The 19,862-nt window shown below is 40.5% G+C and overlaps 1 protein-coding gene across 10 annotated transcripts in view; it reads right to left on the reverse strand.

Annotated features, from left to right (window-relative positions):
- Positions 1–19,862, reverse strand: part of USP15 (ubiquitin specific peptidase 15) — a 136,926-nt gene that overhangs the window by 76,831 nt on the left and 40,233 nt on the right. For all 10 annotated transcript variants that reach the window (XR_012156773.2, XM_073327929.2, XM_073327930.2 and 7 more), the window contains exons 3-6: positions 17,711–17,841; positions 14,311–14,437; positions 4,008–4,153; positions 1,358–1,419 (exon numbers count right to left, since the gene is read on the reverse strand). Coding sequence is in view for 9 of the 10 variants with exons in the window: in XM_073327929.2 (XP_073184030.1) it covers positions 1,358–1,419; positions 4,008–4,153; positions 14,311–14,437; positions 17,711–17,841 (466 nt within the window). In the remaining variant the exon portion in view is untranslated. The remainder of the gene's footprint in view (positions 1–1,357; positions 1,420–4,007; positions 4,154–14,310; positions 14,438–17,710; positions 17,842–19,862) is intronic.

Raw genomic sequence — 19,862 nt, forward strand, 5'->3', positions numbered from 1 at the left:
CGAAATATCGCAGCCAGATAACTTGCTGGTCAGTTACAGATATGTTATGGTAGCATATCACAGATTGAAGAATTTGATAATGTATCAGACAAAACAGAGCTGGTATTCTAAAACAAGAAAGTAAGTAGAGCTGGAAAAAAATTGGAATTTCATAAGAAAATGACATTAGAAAATTTTCTTTTATCCCAAATCAGAATGAAAAGTCAAAATGTTTCATTTCCAACAAAGTCAAATCACTTTGTTTTGATTATAAATTACATTTATATAAAAGTCAAAATGATAAAGTCAAAACAAAGTACTTCAATAATTTTGGGGAAAATTTTGAAGAAAATCAATATGTTCCTGAGAAGTATTTCAATTGTGTCAAATCAGCATTTTCTGATGGAAAAACTACTCAATCAGAAAATTTTCGGCCAGCTCTAGATAGAATTCCATTGTAAGAAAAATTCTACACAATAAAAAAAGTCACCTTAAATGTATGACCAAATACAAAATAGCGAACGACCCTAGTTCAGGTAGATGGATACAGAACACAGAATGTACTGTACTGCAGTGTTCTACCATATGCACTCTGGATTGGAACACATGTAGCAATATGCAGTTTTAATCTCGGATTTAGAATATCAGTTGTCTAGAAAAAATATTTTAAGATAAAATTTTGCCATCATGCCTCTAGAAAGGACTAACGTATACAAGTAACACATAGCCAGTAAACAAAGATCTCTGTCCTGTGTTAATCATGTTATCATATGTCAGCCTTGCAAAATGGACATGACAATTTCCCAATCAAGACACAAGATCTACTTGCTTGGCATCGCCAAGCTGTGGTTGATAATTGAAAAAAACTAATATTATACTCTCCTAGAAAAGAAAATGTGGAAAGTACTTCACAAGACCATTCTCCACACAGTATGAATTTCTTTGTAGACAAATAGAGGATTTCCGGCCTTCATGTAAAAAAAATATTGATACAACCCACATTTACACAGATTCTCCTACTAGAAATACTGTGCTTTAAGAATGAAACACAAGTCTAAAATAATACAAGTTTTACACCACTCTTAAATGCAAGATTTTTCTATAATATAAACCACACAAGTAAATCACAGTTTGAAGTAAACAAAATTGTGCTATATATGAAAACATCAGTCGCACATCAGTTTCTGTAGAACATTTTACAAGTGCACAGTAGCATATATGTTATATTCAGAGATATTTAGCACACTAACAAAACTTAAAAAAAAAAAAACATACCGCCTTCAAAAACTAACTTTCTTAAAACCAAAAAGAGATTTGATAAAATACACACAGAAATTAAACCACAGTGTAGCAAGCAGCAATTTGTTTTATCACATACTTAGGAGTCGAAGGACCTCGTGGCCATGTTCCATCTTCATTTTTTTGTTCTATCACTAGTACCTATCAGAAAAAGAAAGAATAAAGAGAAAAACTATAATCTAGCAACAGATTTCCTTTAGCTGAGATTCCAAGCTACTGCACCTTTCAATGGGCTTGTTGATTTGGTGACTGAAGGACCGACACAAAGACCCATTAGGGTACCAGTCTGGGACTCAGGAATCCCAGGTTCTATTGTTCTTCCACAGACTTCCTATGTAACTTTGGGCAAGGCACTTAATCTCTTGCTGCCCCATCACTTCTAAAGCTATCAAATGGCTCATTAATCTGGACCTGGTTATTTGAACATTACTAATCACCTCTCTTGTCAAAAGAGGAAGTGCCCCATCTATAAAATGGAGATAATAGCATCTCAAAACCTCACAGGGATACTGTGAAGACAAATACATTGGACAAAGTGAGCAAACTGCATATACATAAGGCTACGATTATGTCACGTAGGTGACGGATTCTGTGACATTTTCCACTTCAGCCCTGGGGCAGTGGGGCTGGAGCGGTCAGTGACAGGGGCTCCCATGTAGCTCCAAGCTGTCATGGGCAGTGGAAAGACCCCGGAGCGGTCAGCTGCAGTAGGTGCTGGACCCACTTCCCCCATCCCACAGCAGGGTTTGGGCTCTTATTCCCTCCACCTCATCCCCATTTTGTCAGTTATTCTTCGTAAAAAATCAGGGACAGGTCACGGGCTTCCATTAATTTTTGTTTATTGCTTGTGACCTGTCCTTGACTTTTACTAAAAATAACCATGACAAAATCTTAACCTTACATATAAATATCAAAGGCATATATATACTTTGCCTCCTTAATCTCTGGTTTAGTTTATCCTATATACTTTTAAGATTCTTGAATGAAATCTATATTCATTCTAATTCTTTGTTTAATTACAGATAAAAAGCATCCAAGTGTAATGGGTCTATGTAAAATCGATGTGTCTCAATTCTAGAATAGTTCTTTTAAGAAGCATTTAACCTTGCAGAGAGTACAATTATATACAATAGTTTTTCTTTTTGCTGTATTGACATGGTTTAGACCACATCCATTAGTTCAACTGATCTTTAAGTCTCTTGACTAACTCCATTTCTCTATGGAGGTGTGCGTATGAGAGAAACGCACATACTGTCAGCTAATGACAGTTTTTATCCAAATTGTTATTGGTATGAATGAGAATATGGATCAGTTTCAGATGGACAGAGTTATTCAGTTCCTAGCTGAAACAGGCTAGTGTTTCTTGGCATTGTTAAATAGCTACAGCACTTCACCACAGAAGTGGCTGCAGAAAGTTTAACACATATATGCTGAGGTGAAACTGTATGATTGCACATACCATACATGCAATTTTTAAATAACTTAATAATTTCCTGTTCTAAAACATGTTTTAAATTTGCACATACAGCAACTGACAATTCTTAGAGGGTTTTTTTTTTTTCCCAGGGGGAGCGGGAAAAGAACGGGAGAAAAAGACAGAAGAACCAAAAAACTGAATAAGGTAGTGTTCTGAGGACCAGCTTCATTCTAGCAAATCCTGATCTATCTTTGGATAAAGGCTTCAATAAGATAACCTTCCAATTTTCCCCAATATTACTCCATCAGTAGCTCTCAGAAGCTACTAAAATAAAGCAGTAAGAAAAAATAAAACCCTATGAGACAGTGTGAATATCTACACTGCAATGTAAGCCCAGGGTTTGAATTTGAGCTCAAGCCTAACCTCTCTTCTGTCTACACACCAATCATGGTAATCCAAAGCTCAGACCCAGGGTCCTAGGACCCCACGGAGGTGGAGGGTCTGAGCCCAAGTCAAGCGCAGACTTGGCTTCAAATCTTATTGCTTTGCAGTGTAGACACATCCCTGCTGGACTTCTACTCTGCAAGTCCCCCCAAAATATCCCACAATCTGACTTTCTTCGTCTTCTGGACAGTCAAGTTTTCCCCCAGTGCACCAGAAACAAAGGGCTGGCATGGCCACATTTTGGCCACTAGGAGCATCTCGTCCTCGTTCTAACCTGGGGTTAGAAATGAGATGCTCCAGCCCTAGTTTAACAAACCCAGGATCAGTTAACTAGAGAGTTATGCTAATCCTGGGGCTTACATTGCAGTATAGACATATCCATAGTATTCAGCTGGACACTGATTTTTCTAAAGGAATAAAAAATAAAACTTCACCTTCAGAACCAATTCATCAAATCAGATTATCTACTCACTCCCACTCACCAAGCCTGGGATGAGAGGGAGGGGGTAATTGAAATCACCCAGAAATTCCAAGATAGTTTTAACTAAAAACTAAAGACTTAATGTGTCAGTGTGAGGACTGTTCACCCAGTGATTAACATGGGGGTGAAAAAAAATATACATGTATAAAAATACACATATACATTTAAAAAAAAAAATCTGGTGATGTAATTAGTCAAGCACTATATTCTGAACATGAATTCTGTGTATGGGGAGGGAAGAAGGCAAATATCACTACCTTGAAAAAGAGGGAAGATCTACTGATGATAGGAATAACTGTCAGCAATCCAAGTTTTCAATGGAGAAATTTATTACATTTAAGAAAAAAAATGTATACGTAGGAAAACCAAAATTGTATTATACAATACCTGTCCCTGGTATAACCCAGCATCCTGTATGGTACTGTCTGGTTTATTCAGTGGTTCAAATGTATTGCTCATGTATTTGTTCCACAATCTGGTCTCTTTTTCATTTGGAATATTGAAGATTTTTCTTATCTCTTTTTCAATTGTATCTGAATTGAGAGGAGAAACATTAAATTAGAAGTACCAAATCTCATTATATTCGCACACATATTATTGAGGATACAGTGGGAACAGCTGAACAGACAAGAGCGTATATGGTGCAGGGGTGGGAGCTGCTGGTTGGAGCTGCTGCTACATCCTAGGGTCCTGCCAAGAGGAGCCAGTTCAGGCCCTCCTTGACTTCCAGGCCCTCCTTGACTTCACTACATTATGCTTTAGAGAAGCACTCCAAATGTAGTCAAGTGCTGGTTGACTGATGAGACGATGAGGGAAGCAGCGTCTAAGAAGCCATCTACTCGCTGTAAGAGGGTGCAGTGGATATGGGGGAGAAGGGACATTAAAAAGAAGAGTGCTTGCAAGGCCCAAGCAACTGCTGCTGATTTTGCTATCACTATCTTATTATAATTCCCTCCAATACATACATAAAACTTCTCTAATATGCACACTACCAGAAAACAAGTGAAGAGTAAATTGTATGAATGATGTATATGCTGAGTGTGGACAGTAAGAGGAAGGCTTAGTGTTTTAGAAAATACAAGGGCTTATCAGCTCCTATTTCTACTTGCCAAAAAGTACATTGTTACAGTAAGTTGAACATAATATATCTACTTTTTTTAAAACTGAAGAATGGCTTATTATTATTTACTAACAAACATTCTTCAATTTCTTTTGCTCCATGGACCAGTCAAATTTCTGAAGTCAAGGAGTATTTCCCACTATGAATAATATTTTCAAATTCAAGTATTTCTGAACCCATAGCAGATTGTGGTGTTTTGCTCTAAAAAAGGTGATTTACAATGTTGGCAACTGAGCAGCACCAATTAAAAAAAAAAAAAAAATTAAGAGATATGTTTAACAATAAAAGCTAGGCTCAACATAATTCATTTATAGTAATAACTGCTTATATTTCAAGCTTTCAGACATCAGTATCTGGTGTGAGCAAAAAATCAGTTTTCCTAAATACATACGCTTTTAGTTTTATGTACCATACATATCAGCTAGTTTACATTATATGAATTAGCTTCTATATTTTTCATGTTGAAACACCCTTATTTATTGACTACTTCATTCCTCCAAGGTTTGGACTGTACCTCTTCCATACAAACTCCTTGTACAGTGATTAACTTATTTTTAGTATGAAAGTAAAAGTTAAATTAGGCTATTCATATTATCTAACAGTTCTGATATCCTGGTTTATAGAATCTGTTTATTTAGGGTGATCAGATGTCCAGTTTTCAAAGGAACAGACCTATATTAAGCCTTCCTGCAGGTGTCCCTAATTTTTCTTAAAAACAGGCAAACTGTCCCATATTTTCTGTTGCCCGCCCCCCCCATCAGTACGGGCGGGTCCTGCTGCTGGCCGGATCCCTGCTCACCAGCTGCCCGCCTACCAGTGGTGAGTGGGGAGGAGGGTGTGTGTGTCCAGTGTCCAGAATGAGGGTGGGTGTGCAAGGCTAGAGGCAGGGCAGACCTGCAGTGCGCAGAGCTGGCCGCTCCTCTTGCTGGTCTGTCAGTGCAGCTGCTACTGCATGCCGGCTCTCAGCCAGCAAGACCCCACCACCCCCGTGCCATTTTCAGTCAGGTACTCTGAAGCCCCTGCAACCAGGTTCTCTGTCCCCTGGTGCACAATGCACACCCTTAGGCCTCAGCACCTTCCTGCCCACGCTGTAGCTGGGAGACAGGGGAAGCCTGGAGGTGTTAGCTGCCTTTCTACACTGTGCAGGCAGGAAAGGACGAGCTGCTTCCAGCCACAGGGGAGCGGGTGGGGAGGGGAGGAGGAGGAAGAGAAGGAAGGGAGAGCCAGGTCATCTCTCCCCCTGCCCCGGCTGGAAGCAGCTCCTAGCCCTTCCCTCCCGCACAGTGCCAAAAAGCTGCTGCTGGCCACATTCCGGGGGGAACAGAAATGGGAGGCTGGGGGCGGGGGGAAGGGGGCAATTAGTGTGATTAACTGATTTTTCAGTATTCGTTTTTATTTAAAGTGAATTTTTATCCTATGAATTTTGAAACATATTGAGCAAAAAATGTTTTCTTTTAAACCAATGACTAAAATATGTTTAACCTAAAAACCGAATAAAGAAGTTACCTACTTTACAGTAACTGTGGTTCAAGATGAGCAGTTCACATGCATTCCACTTTTGATGGGTATGCACCCCATGCTCATGTACCTTACATGTTCTTGCACCCGCACTCCTACCGGAGGACATAAAGGGACAGCACTGGCCCAAGCATCCTTCAGTTCCTTCTCCAATACAGATTCTCAGAAGTAAGACTTCATAATAGTGGGGGAAGGACAGTGGGCGTAGAATCCATATGGACAACACATCTCAAAAACCCAAGTTACTTTAAGGTAATTAACCTTTCTTCCTCAAGTGCCTATCCATTTGAATTCCACTCTTGGTGATTAACATGTAGTTATGCTTTTGGTTGGAAGATGGTACTATGAGTCCTACTTAAACAACAAGTGCAGGACAGCCCTCCCAAAACAAGCATCCAAACCAGAAGCCTCGACCAAGAAGTAGGTGTCTTGTAAACATATGGGCTGAGCTCCATATAATTGATCTACCAGATCCAGAAATAGGGGCATTTTTCAAACAGGCAGCAGAGATTGCCTGAGCACTAGTGGTATGAGCTCTAATATGGTTAGGTGGATCTAACTTGGCTAACTCATAGCATGTTCTTGTACAGCAAGAAACTCCATTTTGATAATCTGAAGATATTTCCTGATGCTTAACATTTTCAGTGAAGGCCACAAATAGTCTAGGTGTGTTCCTTAACGACTGTGTCCTGTTAAGAAAGCATGGTAATAGCATTATTATATCAAGTGTGTGAAATTTTGCTTCTACTGGAGTTGAGTGAGGTTGCAGAAGAAGACAGAGGTGAATGATTTGGTTCATACGGAAGTCTGAACCACTCTGGGCAGGAACTTGAGATGAAGCCAGAGATCATACATTGTACTAGAAGGATACAGTTAAGGGGAACCTGCTGTGAGGGCCTGAATCTCCCCTTTCCTTTGAGATGATGTAATGGTTACTAAAAAGGCAATCTTCATCAATAGGTAGTAAAGGAAAGAGTTTGCTAAGAGCTCAAAGGGGGCGACCCATCTACCCTGTTAACAATGTACTGGTGGGTTCCAGAGGCAGAGAGTTCCTGAAGTAGGAGAAAAAATAAATATAAGGCTCTTAAGGAATCTAGACACTGGACTGTGAGAAAAATACAGTGTAGCCCTGGATAGTAGAGTGATGTGCAGATATCGTTGATAGATGGACCTTTACGGAACTGAAAGAAAATCCAGATTGTTTCAGGTCTAGTAAAATAGTCCAATAATACTGAAATTGTTGTTTTATCAAAGGAGATAGCTAGTGCCAACATGCCCAAATAGAAGGACTTCCACTTTGCTTTATAAGTCTCTCTAGTTGAGGCTTCCTTACCTTGGAATGGAATATTCTGAACTTCCCATGAGCAGCTTTCAATGGGCATCATCCAACCAACATCCAGGTTGTCAATGTAACAAAGGTCTGGATGTAGGATCTCATAGTTGTTCTATGATGCTATGTTCAGCAGGGGAGGTGAGGTGATCTGATCAGGGGCTGGGCTGAGGTTGAACAGATCCAAATACTAAAACTACCTTGCCCAAGGGAGGCTACTATGATTATCTACCCTACCTCTTGCCTTGGGACCCTCAGTATCATAGGGATCAGTCTACATGTCCAGTGGATAAGACAGACATCTGACAGAAAGCCCAGACTGGAGCCTCTCTGGAGCAGAACACTTGGCATTTCTTGTTTTAGTCTGTGGCTATCAATGGATAGCCTTACTTGCAAAAGTCTAACACTGTGTTCTTGACAGGCCACTCCTGGGTGTCTGAAAACTGTCTGCTGAGGTGATCTGCTGGAGAGTTCTGAATGCCTGGCAGATGCAGGGCCAGTGGTATGACCTAGGAATACCTAAACCAACTCCAAAGTCAAATAGCTTCTTGACATAGCAAAGATGACTTGGCTCCTCCCAGTCTGCTGACATAATGATGGTTAAATCAGGATCTAGATTGTGTATTCCTGGAGTAAAGGCAGATACAGCATGCTAGACAACAGCTCTGAGCTCTGCAATGTTTATATGTAGATAAGCTTTCTGAAGGGACCACAGGCCCAAGTCTGAAGATGGTCTAAGATGAGCTCATCACTCCAGAGTGGAGGTGTGTCACCAGAGTATTGGTGAGGTAGAGGTGCAGAGAACGGTCAAATGTTACATACTTGAAGAGTGCATTCCCACCAGTTTAATGAAAGCACTTCTTGCAGGACTGTGACCATCATATGTCTATGCAGAGTCTGCTGGATAGATGCACTGATTTCATCCATCCTTGCATGAAGTGTAGGTGAAGTCTAGCAAACTGTGTCATGTAGGCGCATGAGGCCATGGGTCCCAAGAGTCTGAGGTATATTCTCACTTATGTCCTTAGGTAAGCTTGACGTTGGTTGAGGAGGTTTATTATTGTTTGGAATCTTTCTTGTAGCAGGTAAACGTTTGCTGATCTGGAATCTAATGTAGCTTCTATGAACCCTATGTTTTGATTCTGAGTAAGTATAAGTGCTGATTTTTCTCTGCCAACTTTGAGGCCCAGAGTGGAGAAGTGCTTTAAAGGTATTTGAATTGTGTCAGTCACCTTTTGCAGTGATTTTCCTTGGATCAGCCAATTGTCTAGATATGGGTAACCCTGTATTTCTTGTCTCCTTTGATGAGCTGCCACACCTGCCAAGCACTTGGTGAATAATCTCAGGGTTGTGTCAAGACTAAAAGACAGGACCTCATACTGGCAGTGAGATATTCCTATTAGGAATCGGAGCTATTTATGGTTAGTGAGATGAATGGATATGTGAAAGCAGACATTGTGCAGGTCAAGATCTGAGAACCAGTCTTGAGAATCTAACAAAAGAATTATGGAGGTCAGAGTGACCATCCTGAAATTGAGAGAGAGATTGATTTGTTGAGAAAAAGGTCAAGAATGGGATGCCAACTCTCCTCTTCTTTGGTAAGAGAAAATAATGGGAATAAAATCCCCTGCATACTGAGGATTCCTCCTCCACTGCTCCAAGTCACAGAAGGAAGTCCACTTCTTGTTTTAAGAGTATTTCCTTAAAAGGAACAGGGAAAAAAGTAAGGAGTAGGAAGAGACTGGAACTGAATAGATTACCTCTTGTTTACAATCTCCAGAACTCACTGGTCCAAGGTGATCAGTCCAGGCTTCTCAAAAATAAAAGAAGCAGTTGCCAAAAGGGTTGGGGCAAAGAATATAGAGAAAACATCCTCAAGAGGTTCGGTCAGCTCTTGACACTGACGTCACATCAGCTATGTAGTTGAAGATGTGCAGCATCTGAGGAAGATGCTGAAGGCCATCATCAGAGAAGGGAAACTGCCTAAAGAAAGTTTGTCACCTTGCTTGTTTCCTTCTTGAGGCTGGAATGTACAGACCCAATGAATGAAGAGTCGCCCTAGAGTACTTTAGTGAACGGAGACCCGCATCTCAAAGGAAAGGATCTCAGTTGTGGTTTTGACTTCTTTGCAAACCAAGAAAGACTTTCTCATTTTCACCGCTGTGGCTGTAGTACATGCCACACTGTCAGACACATCCAAGCACAAACTGCAGGGAAGTACGGATATCAACTGCCCCTCAGTCATGATAGCTTTTAGTTCCTCTCAGTGTTCCTGTGGTAACTCATTTACAATCTGAGACAACTTATCCCACATCAAGTATAATTATATTTGGAGAGGGCGGCCTCATAATTAGCCACGTGCATCTGGAGGCTGACAGATAAATACACCTTGTGCCTGAAGAGGTTGAACTTCAAGGACTTCAAAGTCCTTCTTTCTGGGTGTGAATTTGGGAGGTGCCTGTTTTGACTTTTCCTGGACACTGACTACAAGTGATCCCGTTCCTGGGTGGGAAATAAAAGTATTCAGATCCTTTAGAAAGAACTTAGTGCCTTCTGTGTCTGCTTGCTTTGATGTGGCCAGTACTGGTACCTGTATTGATTGCGGTGTATACCACACATCTTTTGCAGGCTTTCACAGTCTTTGATATATTGGCGTGGCAAGCCTGCCAGGAACGGAAGAGTGCAGGATATTTAGAAGCTTGCGAGATTTCTCCTGCACCTCTTTTTGTGCCATATCCAGTGTGTCTGCCATGTGTTTGATGAGGTCTGGAATGCCATACAATCATCTACTGAGGCAGAAGTAAAAGGATTTACTCCCTCAACAGGAGAGGATGAAGAGATTGCAGTGGGGACCAGCTGTTTTGCCCCTTGCACTCATTTCTCTTCATTGCTTTCCTCCTCCTATCTTTTCATGATCTCAGGCCGCACTCGTTGATCTGGCTGGGATGGTCCATACTGACTCTTTAGAGAAAGGGATTTAACTCTGGAATGACAGATGGTGCAGATTTGTGTGACTACAGCTGCATACTAGAGCATTCAGTAGGGCATGGGTCGGTAGGTGTATGTTCATTGAGAGCTGCAGGTCATTTCCTATTGTGAGCTGCAGGTCATTTCCTATTGTTCCTTCTAGAATCCTTCCTGATTCCCATTATGCTTGGGGGTAGTAGGTATAAAGAAGAGTGAGTAGTTAGTCACTCAGTAGATGGGACTGAGAGGTAGTACACATCCTCCGAGGGAGCACTGTTTTATTAGGAGTGACCCACCTCTGATGGGATGAAATCAGCACTGGAAGTATCTTCTTCACCTGTATACCAATAACTCAGAGGTGGGGCTTAGATATCACCATGCTCAATCTCTCAAGACAACAACATGAGCTGTCCCTCTGGACCCACAGTTAAATTACTCAGTACTGTACATGCATGGAGTTCGGAGACAGCAGGCCCTGTGTACCAAAGAACACTGTCCAAGAAAACAAATATGGAAGCGGTGGGTATTGAATCTCCAAGTACCAAAACAGTCACGGTTGATGCATAAGAATCTACACTGAGAGAAACCCAGTCAACAGCTTTAGTGAGTACCGCTGATGCTTTCTTACTAGTTGGGACTGGGGCACCTGAGGGACCTCTCTCTCTCTTTTGGCCCAAGCAACCTATGCCCTGTGTCATCTCTGGAGTGGTGCTCCTTTCTGTCCATGACAGACAGAGTGAGCAGCCTAGGTGGATGACTTGGGCCTCTTAACTGGTGGAGGACTGTGGTGTAGCAGCGTCCTTCGTTTTGGTGCCCGAGGAAGTTTGCATTAAGTGCTTGAGGCGGAACAACTTTAGGTGGTTTTTCTAGTTCACTGGCTCTCAGCCAGGGGTACTTGTACCCCTGGGGGTACTCATAGGTCTTCCAGGGGGTACATCAACTCATCTAGCTATTTGCCTAGTTTTACAACAGGCTAATAAAAAGCAGTAGCAAAGTAAGTACGAACTAAAATTTCATAGACAATGATTTGTTTATATTGCTCTGTATACTATACACTGAAATGTAAGTACAATATTTATATTCCATTTGATTTATTGTATAATTATTTTGTAAAAATTAGAAAATAAGCAATTTTTCAGTAATAGTGCGCTGTGACACTTTTGCATTTTTATGTCTGGGTTTGTAAGTTTTTAAGTGAGGTGAAACTTGGGGGTACACAAGACAAATTAGACTCTTGAAAGGCGTACAGTAGTCTGGAAAGGATAAGAGCCACTGCTCTAGATTTCTCAGTTCTTAGGAGGAGCAGCAATATATGGAACATTGCTTTGGAATGTGTCTTTCTCCTAGGCAAAACAAGCACGCCCATCATTAAGTAGCACTAATACTTCCCACCAGGGACAGTTTTGAACCTCAGGGATTTTTCTTCTGCCACATTGCTAGAGCCTCTATGCACGGGTTGTCTAGCCTAAAGACTAAAATCTAATCAGAAATATATACAGTGTGCCTATATATAAATATATATATTACACACACAGCCAACAGCAGGGAACTAACTAAGTAGCAAAAGTAAAACACAGTAGCACAGTGAGCAAAGAAGTGGGTGGACAGTTTAGGGAACCACAAGTAGTAAGAAGGAACTGAGGGATGCATAAGCCCTTGTGTATGCACATGGATGAGGACATCTGAGGCACAGCCATGATCCCAATAGACAAGCTGTCCAAAATAATCAGATTCCATGTACATGGGATGCACAAGTACCAAGGGTGGAATCCATATGGAGAATCATTTGAAGAACTACATAAGATGATTTAAGTGTTACACAGACATAAATAAGACTGAAGCAATTAACATGCTTTCAAGCAGTCTAGCTGTATTTTTCTGATGAAAGCCAGCAATAAAAATTAAAAGTTGGTTTCACAGATGTTAAAAAAAAGTGACCTACAGCTGTTCATAGGTGTCCCTCTGCAATATTAAGGTAGACAAGACCAGCTATAGCAGAAGTGGGCAAACTTTTTGGCCTGAGGGCCACAGCGGGATTCCAAAACTGTATGGAGGCCTGGGTAGGGAAGGCTGTGCCTCCCCAAACCCTAACCCTATCTGCCCTGTCCCACTTCCCGCCCCCCTCAGAATCCACAACCCATCCAACCCCCACTACTCCTTGACTCCTGACCACCCCCTCCTGGAACCCCCTGCCCCTAACCGCCACCCTCCCACCCCCGGGACCCACCCCCTATCCAACCCCCCCGCTACCTGACTGCCCTGTCCTCTATATCCACACCCCTGTCCCCTGATAGGCCCCCAGGACTGCACCCCCATCCAACCCCCCCCCCATAAAGCCCCCTGCAAACATGGGCAGAGGACTCAGGAGGAGCAGGGGGCAGCCGCGCAGCTGGAGAGAAGCAGCGGTTTCCCCTTCAAAGTGCCACTTCTCTCCAGCCGGCTGTGCGGCCGCCTGGTGCTCCTCCTGAGTCCTCCACCCACGTTCATTGCGCTCTCGCCACCTGCACCTCCAGCTGCTCCCCTCTGCCCCCGCAGTGCAGACCCCTCCCGTGCTGGCGGCACAGCGAGCTGAGGCTGCAGAGGAGGGGCCGGGGGCTAGCCTCCCCAGCTGGGAGCTCAGGGGCCAAGCAGGATGGTCCTGTGGGCCATAGGTTGTCCACCTCGGACATATAGGCTTTATATTAAACCCCACAAAAAGTTACCATAAAAAAGTTACCACATCACCTGTGGGTGAACATTTTTCACAAATCACTCACTCTATATCTCACCTATCAGTCCTTATCCCCAAAGGAAACCGGCACAACACTTTCAAAAGATGAGCCTGGGAACTTAAATTCATAACTTTGCTAGACACTAAAAATCATGGACTGATTAGAGAAACTGGATTTATGGCTCATACAATTTGTCCCCTTCTAACAATCCCCCACAGCTTCCCCTCCCCTTCCTTTCCTCCCTATGACTGCAGGAGCATTAATGGGCCATTTCACCTTGAATGGTCTCTTGAAATGTGTGTTAGCTACATATGCTAAACAATCTGTTTCACCTTTTATTTGGCTCTGACACTCCAAGTTAGTTTCCCAGACATGTAGAAGAAGACTGTATGAGCTCAAAAACTTGTTTCTCTAAAGTTGGTCCAACAAAAGATATCACACCTCACCCACCTTGTCACCACAAAAAAAAAAGTCAGCTTTCCTTTATATATCAAAGAATAATGGGCATAATTTTCCCCATCTGAAGTCACCTTTAGCCAATAATGTCTCAAAAATAATCAATACATTCTCACGCTGGTGTATCTTTCCCTCCCATCACCATGACACTATTCATCATCAAGGCCTTGGCTAAAACAAATAAGTATGCTGTATCATTATATAATTTTTGCATGCTGAAAATTATCAAGCAGCAGCACTGTGGCATCCAATAAAGACAAAAAATAAAAATGTTTCCATAGTTACTTCAGTTGCTTATTTATCTTATTTAGCAAAATGCTAAATTTCATTTTTAAAAGTAAAAGCTATTTGTATTATAGTTAAAAACAGCATTTGATGAGTGATCAGATTCTACTTTTGACTCAAACAAACCTGATCTTGTTACAATTTGCAAAAAAAGGAACTCTATTAAACTTCTAGTTCATCTATTTTTTCATCCTTGTGAAATTTATAGATGCAACATATCTAAAACTCAGAATCTACGCCATACTCTCAAATACCATTAAATGCAGCTATTTACAGTTATAGAATATGGAAAATTGTGCATACCTATCGTATCAGCTTTACTAAATCTTCGTGTCACAATACCGTTCATGTTTCCATTTTCACACAGCTTTAATTCTGTTAGATATACTTCTACTTTGCAGTGCTTTACAAACATACCCTGTTCAACCACCTGAAAACACACCAAAAACAACAGATCAGTGTCTGCTATGAATCTGAATATATTTAGATATACATACTTACATGTACTTGTTTTTAGAAACCTCCTTATGAAACTAATAAAAATTCAGTGAATATAAAAGGTACAAATTATATTAAGCCAATTATAAATGCCAAATATCAGAAATAAAATTCTTGTATAACATTTTTAGAAAACATTCAGTATCTGAAAAAGTTGAATTTTCTGACAACTATTTTTTTCTGCAAATTGTATATGTACATATGTTAATACTATACATTATATATTTACCTATTATACAAGCATGCATATGTGTATATAATCAAAATGTACATTAATAAAATTGGAAATTTTTCAGTTTTAAAATCTGTTTAGTCTGAGTTAGTTCCTTGAAATATAAGCAGCAATTTTCTAGTTCCATATATTAAACCTTGACATACAGTTAAAAATTCCTTTTTTTTACTACCAATAAAACTTTAAGAACTACTGTAACAATACAGTAACAATTCTGGAGATTATATAACAAACTTTTAAAACAAATATTGTACATAAGCAACAACTGCCAAACAAATCGTTCATCTATGCTCTGGTAGTGGATATATTAGTTTTTGGCTTCATCCATGCAAGATATTTTAAAATTTGTTCTTTATATGTTTACTTTGCAATATCCACTATCAGACAGTAAAGCAGCTAGGGAAACATGCAAATTAATCAATCAAAGTAAAATCCAGAAAAAATATTCATGGTCACCTCTTAAATATATTTCCTTTTGATCCTTCAAAGTGTAACTGCAGTACTTAGTCAAGTAGACTGTTCTGAAAATAGCCATCAGCCTGATATATGATACATCAGACAAATACGGTAAAAAAGAAGGCACCAAATAATTACTTGGAGGGATCTGCTGTACGAAACCTGCTTAAGAGCAAGCATTACAGGAAAAATATGCATCAATGAACTATTCACCCAGTGTTTAACAATTAGCCTTGAGCTGTAATAACTACCAACTGGGGTCACATTTAACTACAATGCATCTTAACACAAGTTTAACATCTTATCTACACTGGGGTTTTTATATCTATGCAAGGGCTGCAGTGATGTAAACTGTGATTTGCTTTGGTGCGGCTTACCCTCAGATTAAGGCAACGTTAAAGCATGCTGTATTATCCAAAGAGCCACACTGGGCAACATCGAGAACCTAGTACATTGCTATAATCTAAATTTAGGTACACCGCCTCAAAAAGTTTTACAACAGTGAAGAACATCGCTGCAAAGCATAAGGGATAAAAAGAAAAGTGAACAGCCAAATGGGGAGACTGCTCCCCAGAAGTCAAAGAAAAAGCATCTCCACCCCTTGCAGAAAGATTAAAGAGGAAACAGGACAGAGAAATCAATGAACAAATGGGGGGCGGGGGGAGAGAAATGATGAAGATAAAGAGAGAAAGTGTATCTGTAATTGTTGCATGAAAATATATTTAACCTGATTCCCACTAATGGGACCATATATTTGAGAGAATATTGGCAAAATCTCTCTTTGAGCAACTCTAACCTAATAGTCCTGGAAGAGTGTAGTTGTGCTATTCTACTTCAACACTTATGTTATCCCTGATACTCTATTGGTCAGTTCCTTCTAAGCATCCCCATAATAGTTACTGGTGAAAAAGGGGGGGCGGGGAGGAAAAACAACAATGCAAAATTACAGAACCTTTTGCGAAGTAGGGAGGAAGGAGAGAAACTGTTTATTTGCTGAAATGTATATGTATACATTGTATACAAAAGGTTCTGTAATTTTGCATTGTTGTTTTTCCTCCCCACCCCCCCTTTTTCACCAGTAACTATTATGGAGATGCTTAGAAGGAACTGACCAATAGAGTACCAGGGATAACATAAGTGGGTAAATAATTATCTTTGAAAAATAACCATCCTAATGTAATCTTACTCTTACAAACTAAAGTTCCATGGATGTTTCTTTAAAAATAAAATAAAAAGAAAATAATAGGCCAGGCAGCATGTAATGATAAATAAATGCTGAGTCCATTACATACCACAAATTTAATTTCTTGAGCTCTATACCTCTCACGAAAGAGAGAGGAATCCATGAAGGCGTGAGCCTTCTTCTACAGGTCCAGCTGGCACTTGCCCATGAAAGGTGAGCTGTCAGCATTATAGACTGGTAAATTCTGTGTTCACTGAAGTAAGGGTGAGGACCTGCTGTGCCAAAAGTCCAAGCCTCAGCCATAGAAGACTATCATCAGAAACAAGACTAGAATTATAACCAATGACTACCATAAAGTGAAGGTATTTCATATTGGCCAACTTGGAAATGGTCACAGTAACAAACATATTATTACACCTTCAATAACTGGTCCAGAATAGGATGCCTTAAAATCACTGTCCTGAAAATCCAAATTCAATCTCCAAATTAGAAGGGACCACATCTTAGCTATCTTTTATATAAAATGGGAAGAAAAACAATACTGTACAAGTACATACAAGAGTGGTTTGTGCCAAGGCTTTCTGGGCAGACTGTGCCTAAGGAATGAGCTCTCAAGCAGTCCACAGATACGTCAGGGCCCAGAGGCAGGGTGTGCATATCCTGACTAATGTGCTCAAAACTTCAGCTGGAACAAAGGCCTCATTTTTGGCAGCAGGACAGTGCTTTGGTGCTAAAAACTGGGACACCATTAAAAGCAATCTTCTGAATAGAAGAGATTATGAGTTTATTTATCACATATGAGGAACCATTAGGTGATCTACTGGTGCCAACTTTATTAGGTCTGGAGCAGCTCTTCATTAACATTGGATTCAGACTTCATAATTCACAACTATAAAAAGCTGACCTTGTCTGATTTTTTTGTATTACAATTGTGAAAAGTACACCATAGCTGATAAAATTGAGATTTTTCAGAACTAGCTTACGAGATTATTTGCACTAATGAGATTCAGCAGCCTCTAAAGTTTAAGGTTTTCTTGAAAAAATAACAGGATTCAGTTCAATGAAAAAAAGTCACCCATCCTTCTTCAGCTTTGTTCAAGGTGTTTGTGGTTTTTTTTAATTGAGCCAATTCCTAAAACCTGAATATGAAAAAAAGCCCAAATAAGTGACTGTATTAACTAAAACAATATTAAGTTGACATATTCATCATGGACAGGACTTTGTGAGCTCCCAATATGCAAAACTCCAATTGATTTCACCAGGGCCAATAGCGTCTGTAGGACTACATTCAGGATGATCTTAGTTTCACACTGTTTAATTTGTTTAGAGAGTACCTTGCGTGCTATTGGCTCCTGACCTTCCATCAGTGTGTACCAGCTAACTAGTTTATTCCAGCCTTCAGTTGGCAAAAGGATGTAGTCCAGCTCATCAATGAGATGCTCCTTGAGAGACTGAGAGTCCCCATCTGTGAGGAAGAGGGAGAGATTGATTTTTAATCCACCATGTTTATCATCACTGGTGTTTTTGATGTACCACTGCATTAATACTGAAAATACCAATAAAAAATGTAGTAATTAACTGTTTCTCAGAAATATACTCTTTTCTTAGTGTTTGAAATTCTATAGCCAAATAATGTTAATATTATGACTGAATTAAAGCACCAAGATGTAATTTATAAATATTTAGGGGGAAGGGGGAAATTTTAGCAATGAAGTCTCCAATATAAGGATGGTTGGACTGCTGCAGTTTATTTCTATTAAATGAAACAGAAATAAAATCCATAACCTTTCTGGACATGCAGTTTACAGTCATCAAGATGGCATGCATCCTACATAGCACTTTGACATACAGTAATGTTCTTACTGTAAAAAATAAATCCACAACACATGAAGCAGTCCTATAAAAAGAGAAGTTACTTACCTTATACAGTAACTAGTGTTCTTCAAGATGTGTAGTCCCTGTCTGTATTCCATTGTGAGTGAGCATGTGGCTCCATGTGCCCGAGACTGGAAGATTTTTGCTAGTCATGTCCATTGGTCTGTGCTTGAGCCCTTCTCTTCCTCATGCTCCTAACCAAGGGCCTAAGAGGTAGTCTGGACCAATGGCCTCTCAATTTCCTTTTCTACCATGTATCATATCTAAAGATCGGAAGCAGAGAGGAAGGAGAGCAGGTAGCGGAATGCAGATAGGGACCACATCTTGAAAAACTCCAAGTACTGCACTGTACAACTTTCTTCTTCAAGTGTTGGTCCCTAAACGTATTCCACTGTGGGCGATTGACAAGCAGTGCTTATCAAGGAGGAGGGAGCGAGGACCTCTGTGATACTACTGATTGGAGTACTTCTGTACAGAAAAATGCATCAGCTGCAGAAGCCTACACTAACTCATGATGTCTTCAACAGGTATGCCCTGAACTCCAAGTAGCCACTTTACAGATTTCAACAATAGGAACTCTTTTAAGGGAGAGTACAGAGGCCACCTGGGTTCTAACAGAGTGAGCTCTCTCATCTTGTGATGGAGGAGTGTCTGTCAATTTGTACACAATAGAATGCATCCTAAAATCCACTTGGAAAGTCTTTGGGAGAAAACTACTTCCCCTCTCCTTTGTTCTGTGAATGACATCAGCAGTCTAGGCAATTTCCTAAATGGTCTTGTTTTTTTGGAGGCAGAATGCCACAGCTCGATGGCTGTCAAGAATGAAGTGTTTGGTTTTCATTAGTGGCATGCGCTGTTGGGAAGAAAATAGGTAGATGGACTGCCTGATTCAGATGAAAATCAGAGATGATTTAAGGAGTAAATTTAGGATGTAGCCTCAGAGCAATTTTAGCTTTGTGAAATCAGGCCTTCCAAAAAAACATACTATCATCAAATTGATGAAGACAGAGTAGTCATCAATCAGAGTATAACAGGTGCTGATAGCTCTCTTGGCAGTTGAGAGAGACCCGAGGTCCAATACGGTAGACATGTAGAGTCCTCTGCAATTATCTGATGGCTGTCAAGACCAGGCTGAAAACCATTTTTGCACTTGGCTGTGTGGCATTTTCTAGTGGACTCTTTTCTACTATTGTTATGTATGGGCTGAATTACTTCAGAGCATGCATTTTTTAGGTTTTACACCAGAAAACAGGCTGTCAGTTAGAAGGAAGCCAGATTGGGATGCTTGACTCTGCCTCTGCCCTGGGTCAAAAAGGTCTGGAAACTGATGTATGCATGTATTGACATCTGAAGAAAGTTAGGGAACCACAACTGCCTGGGCCATCTGATAGCAATAAGAATGACCACTGTACCATTCTCCCTGATTTCCTTAGAACCTAAAGTTAATAAAAATTGATAGGAAGGTACACAGCAGTTGCTTTGACCAGAAAATTAGGAGTGCGTTTCCTCTGGAGTCTTGCCCTTGACCCCACTGGAGCAGTAGACTGTGTACTTCCTGTTGTTGGGATGCCAAAAAGGTCCCAGAATGGGGACCCCAATGGCAAAATGCAT

Source organism: Lepidochelys kempii, chromosome 1, assembly GCF_965140285.1.
Source record: "Lepidochelys kempii isolate rLepKem1 chromosome 1, rLepKem1.hap1, whole genome shotgun sequence".
Taxonomy (NCBI): domain Eukaryota; kingdom Metazoa; phylum Chordata; order Testudines; family Cheloniidae; genus Lepidochelys; species Lepidochelys kempii.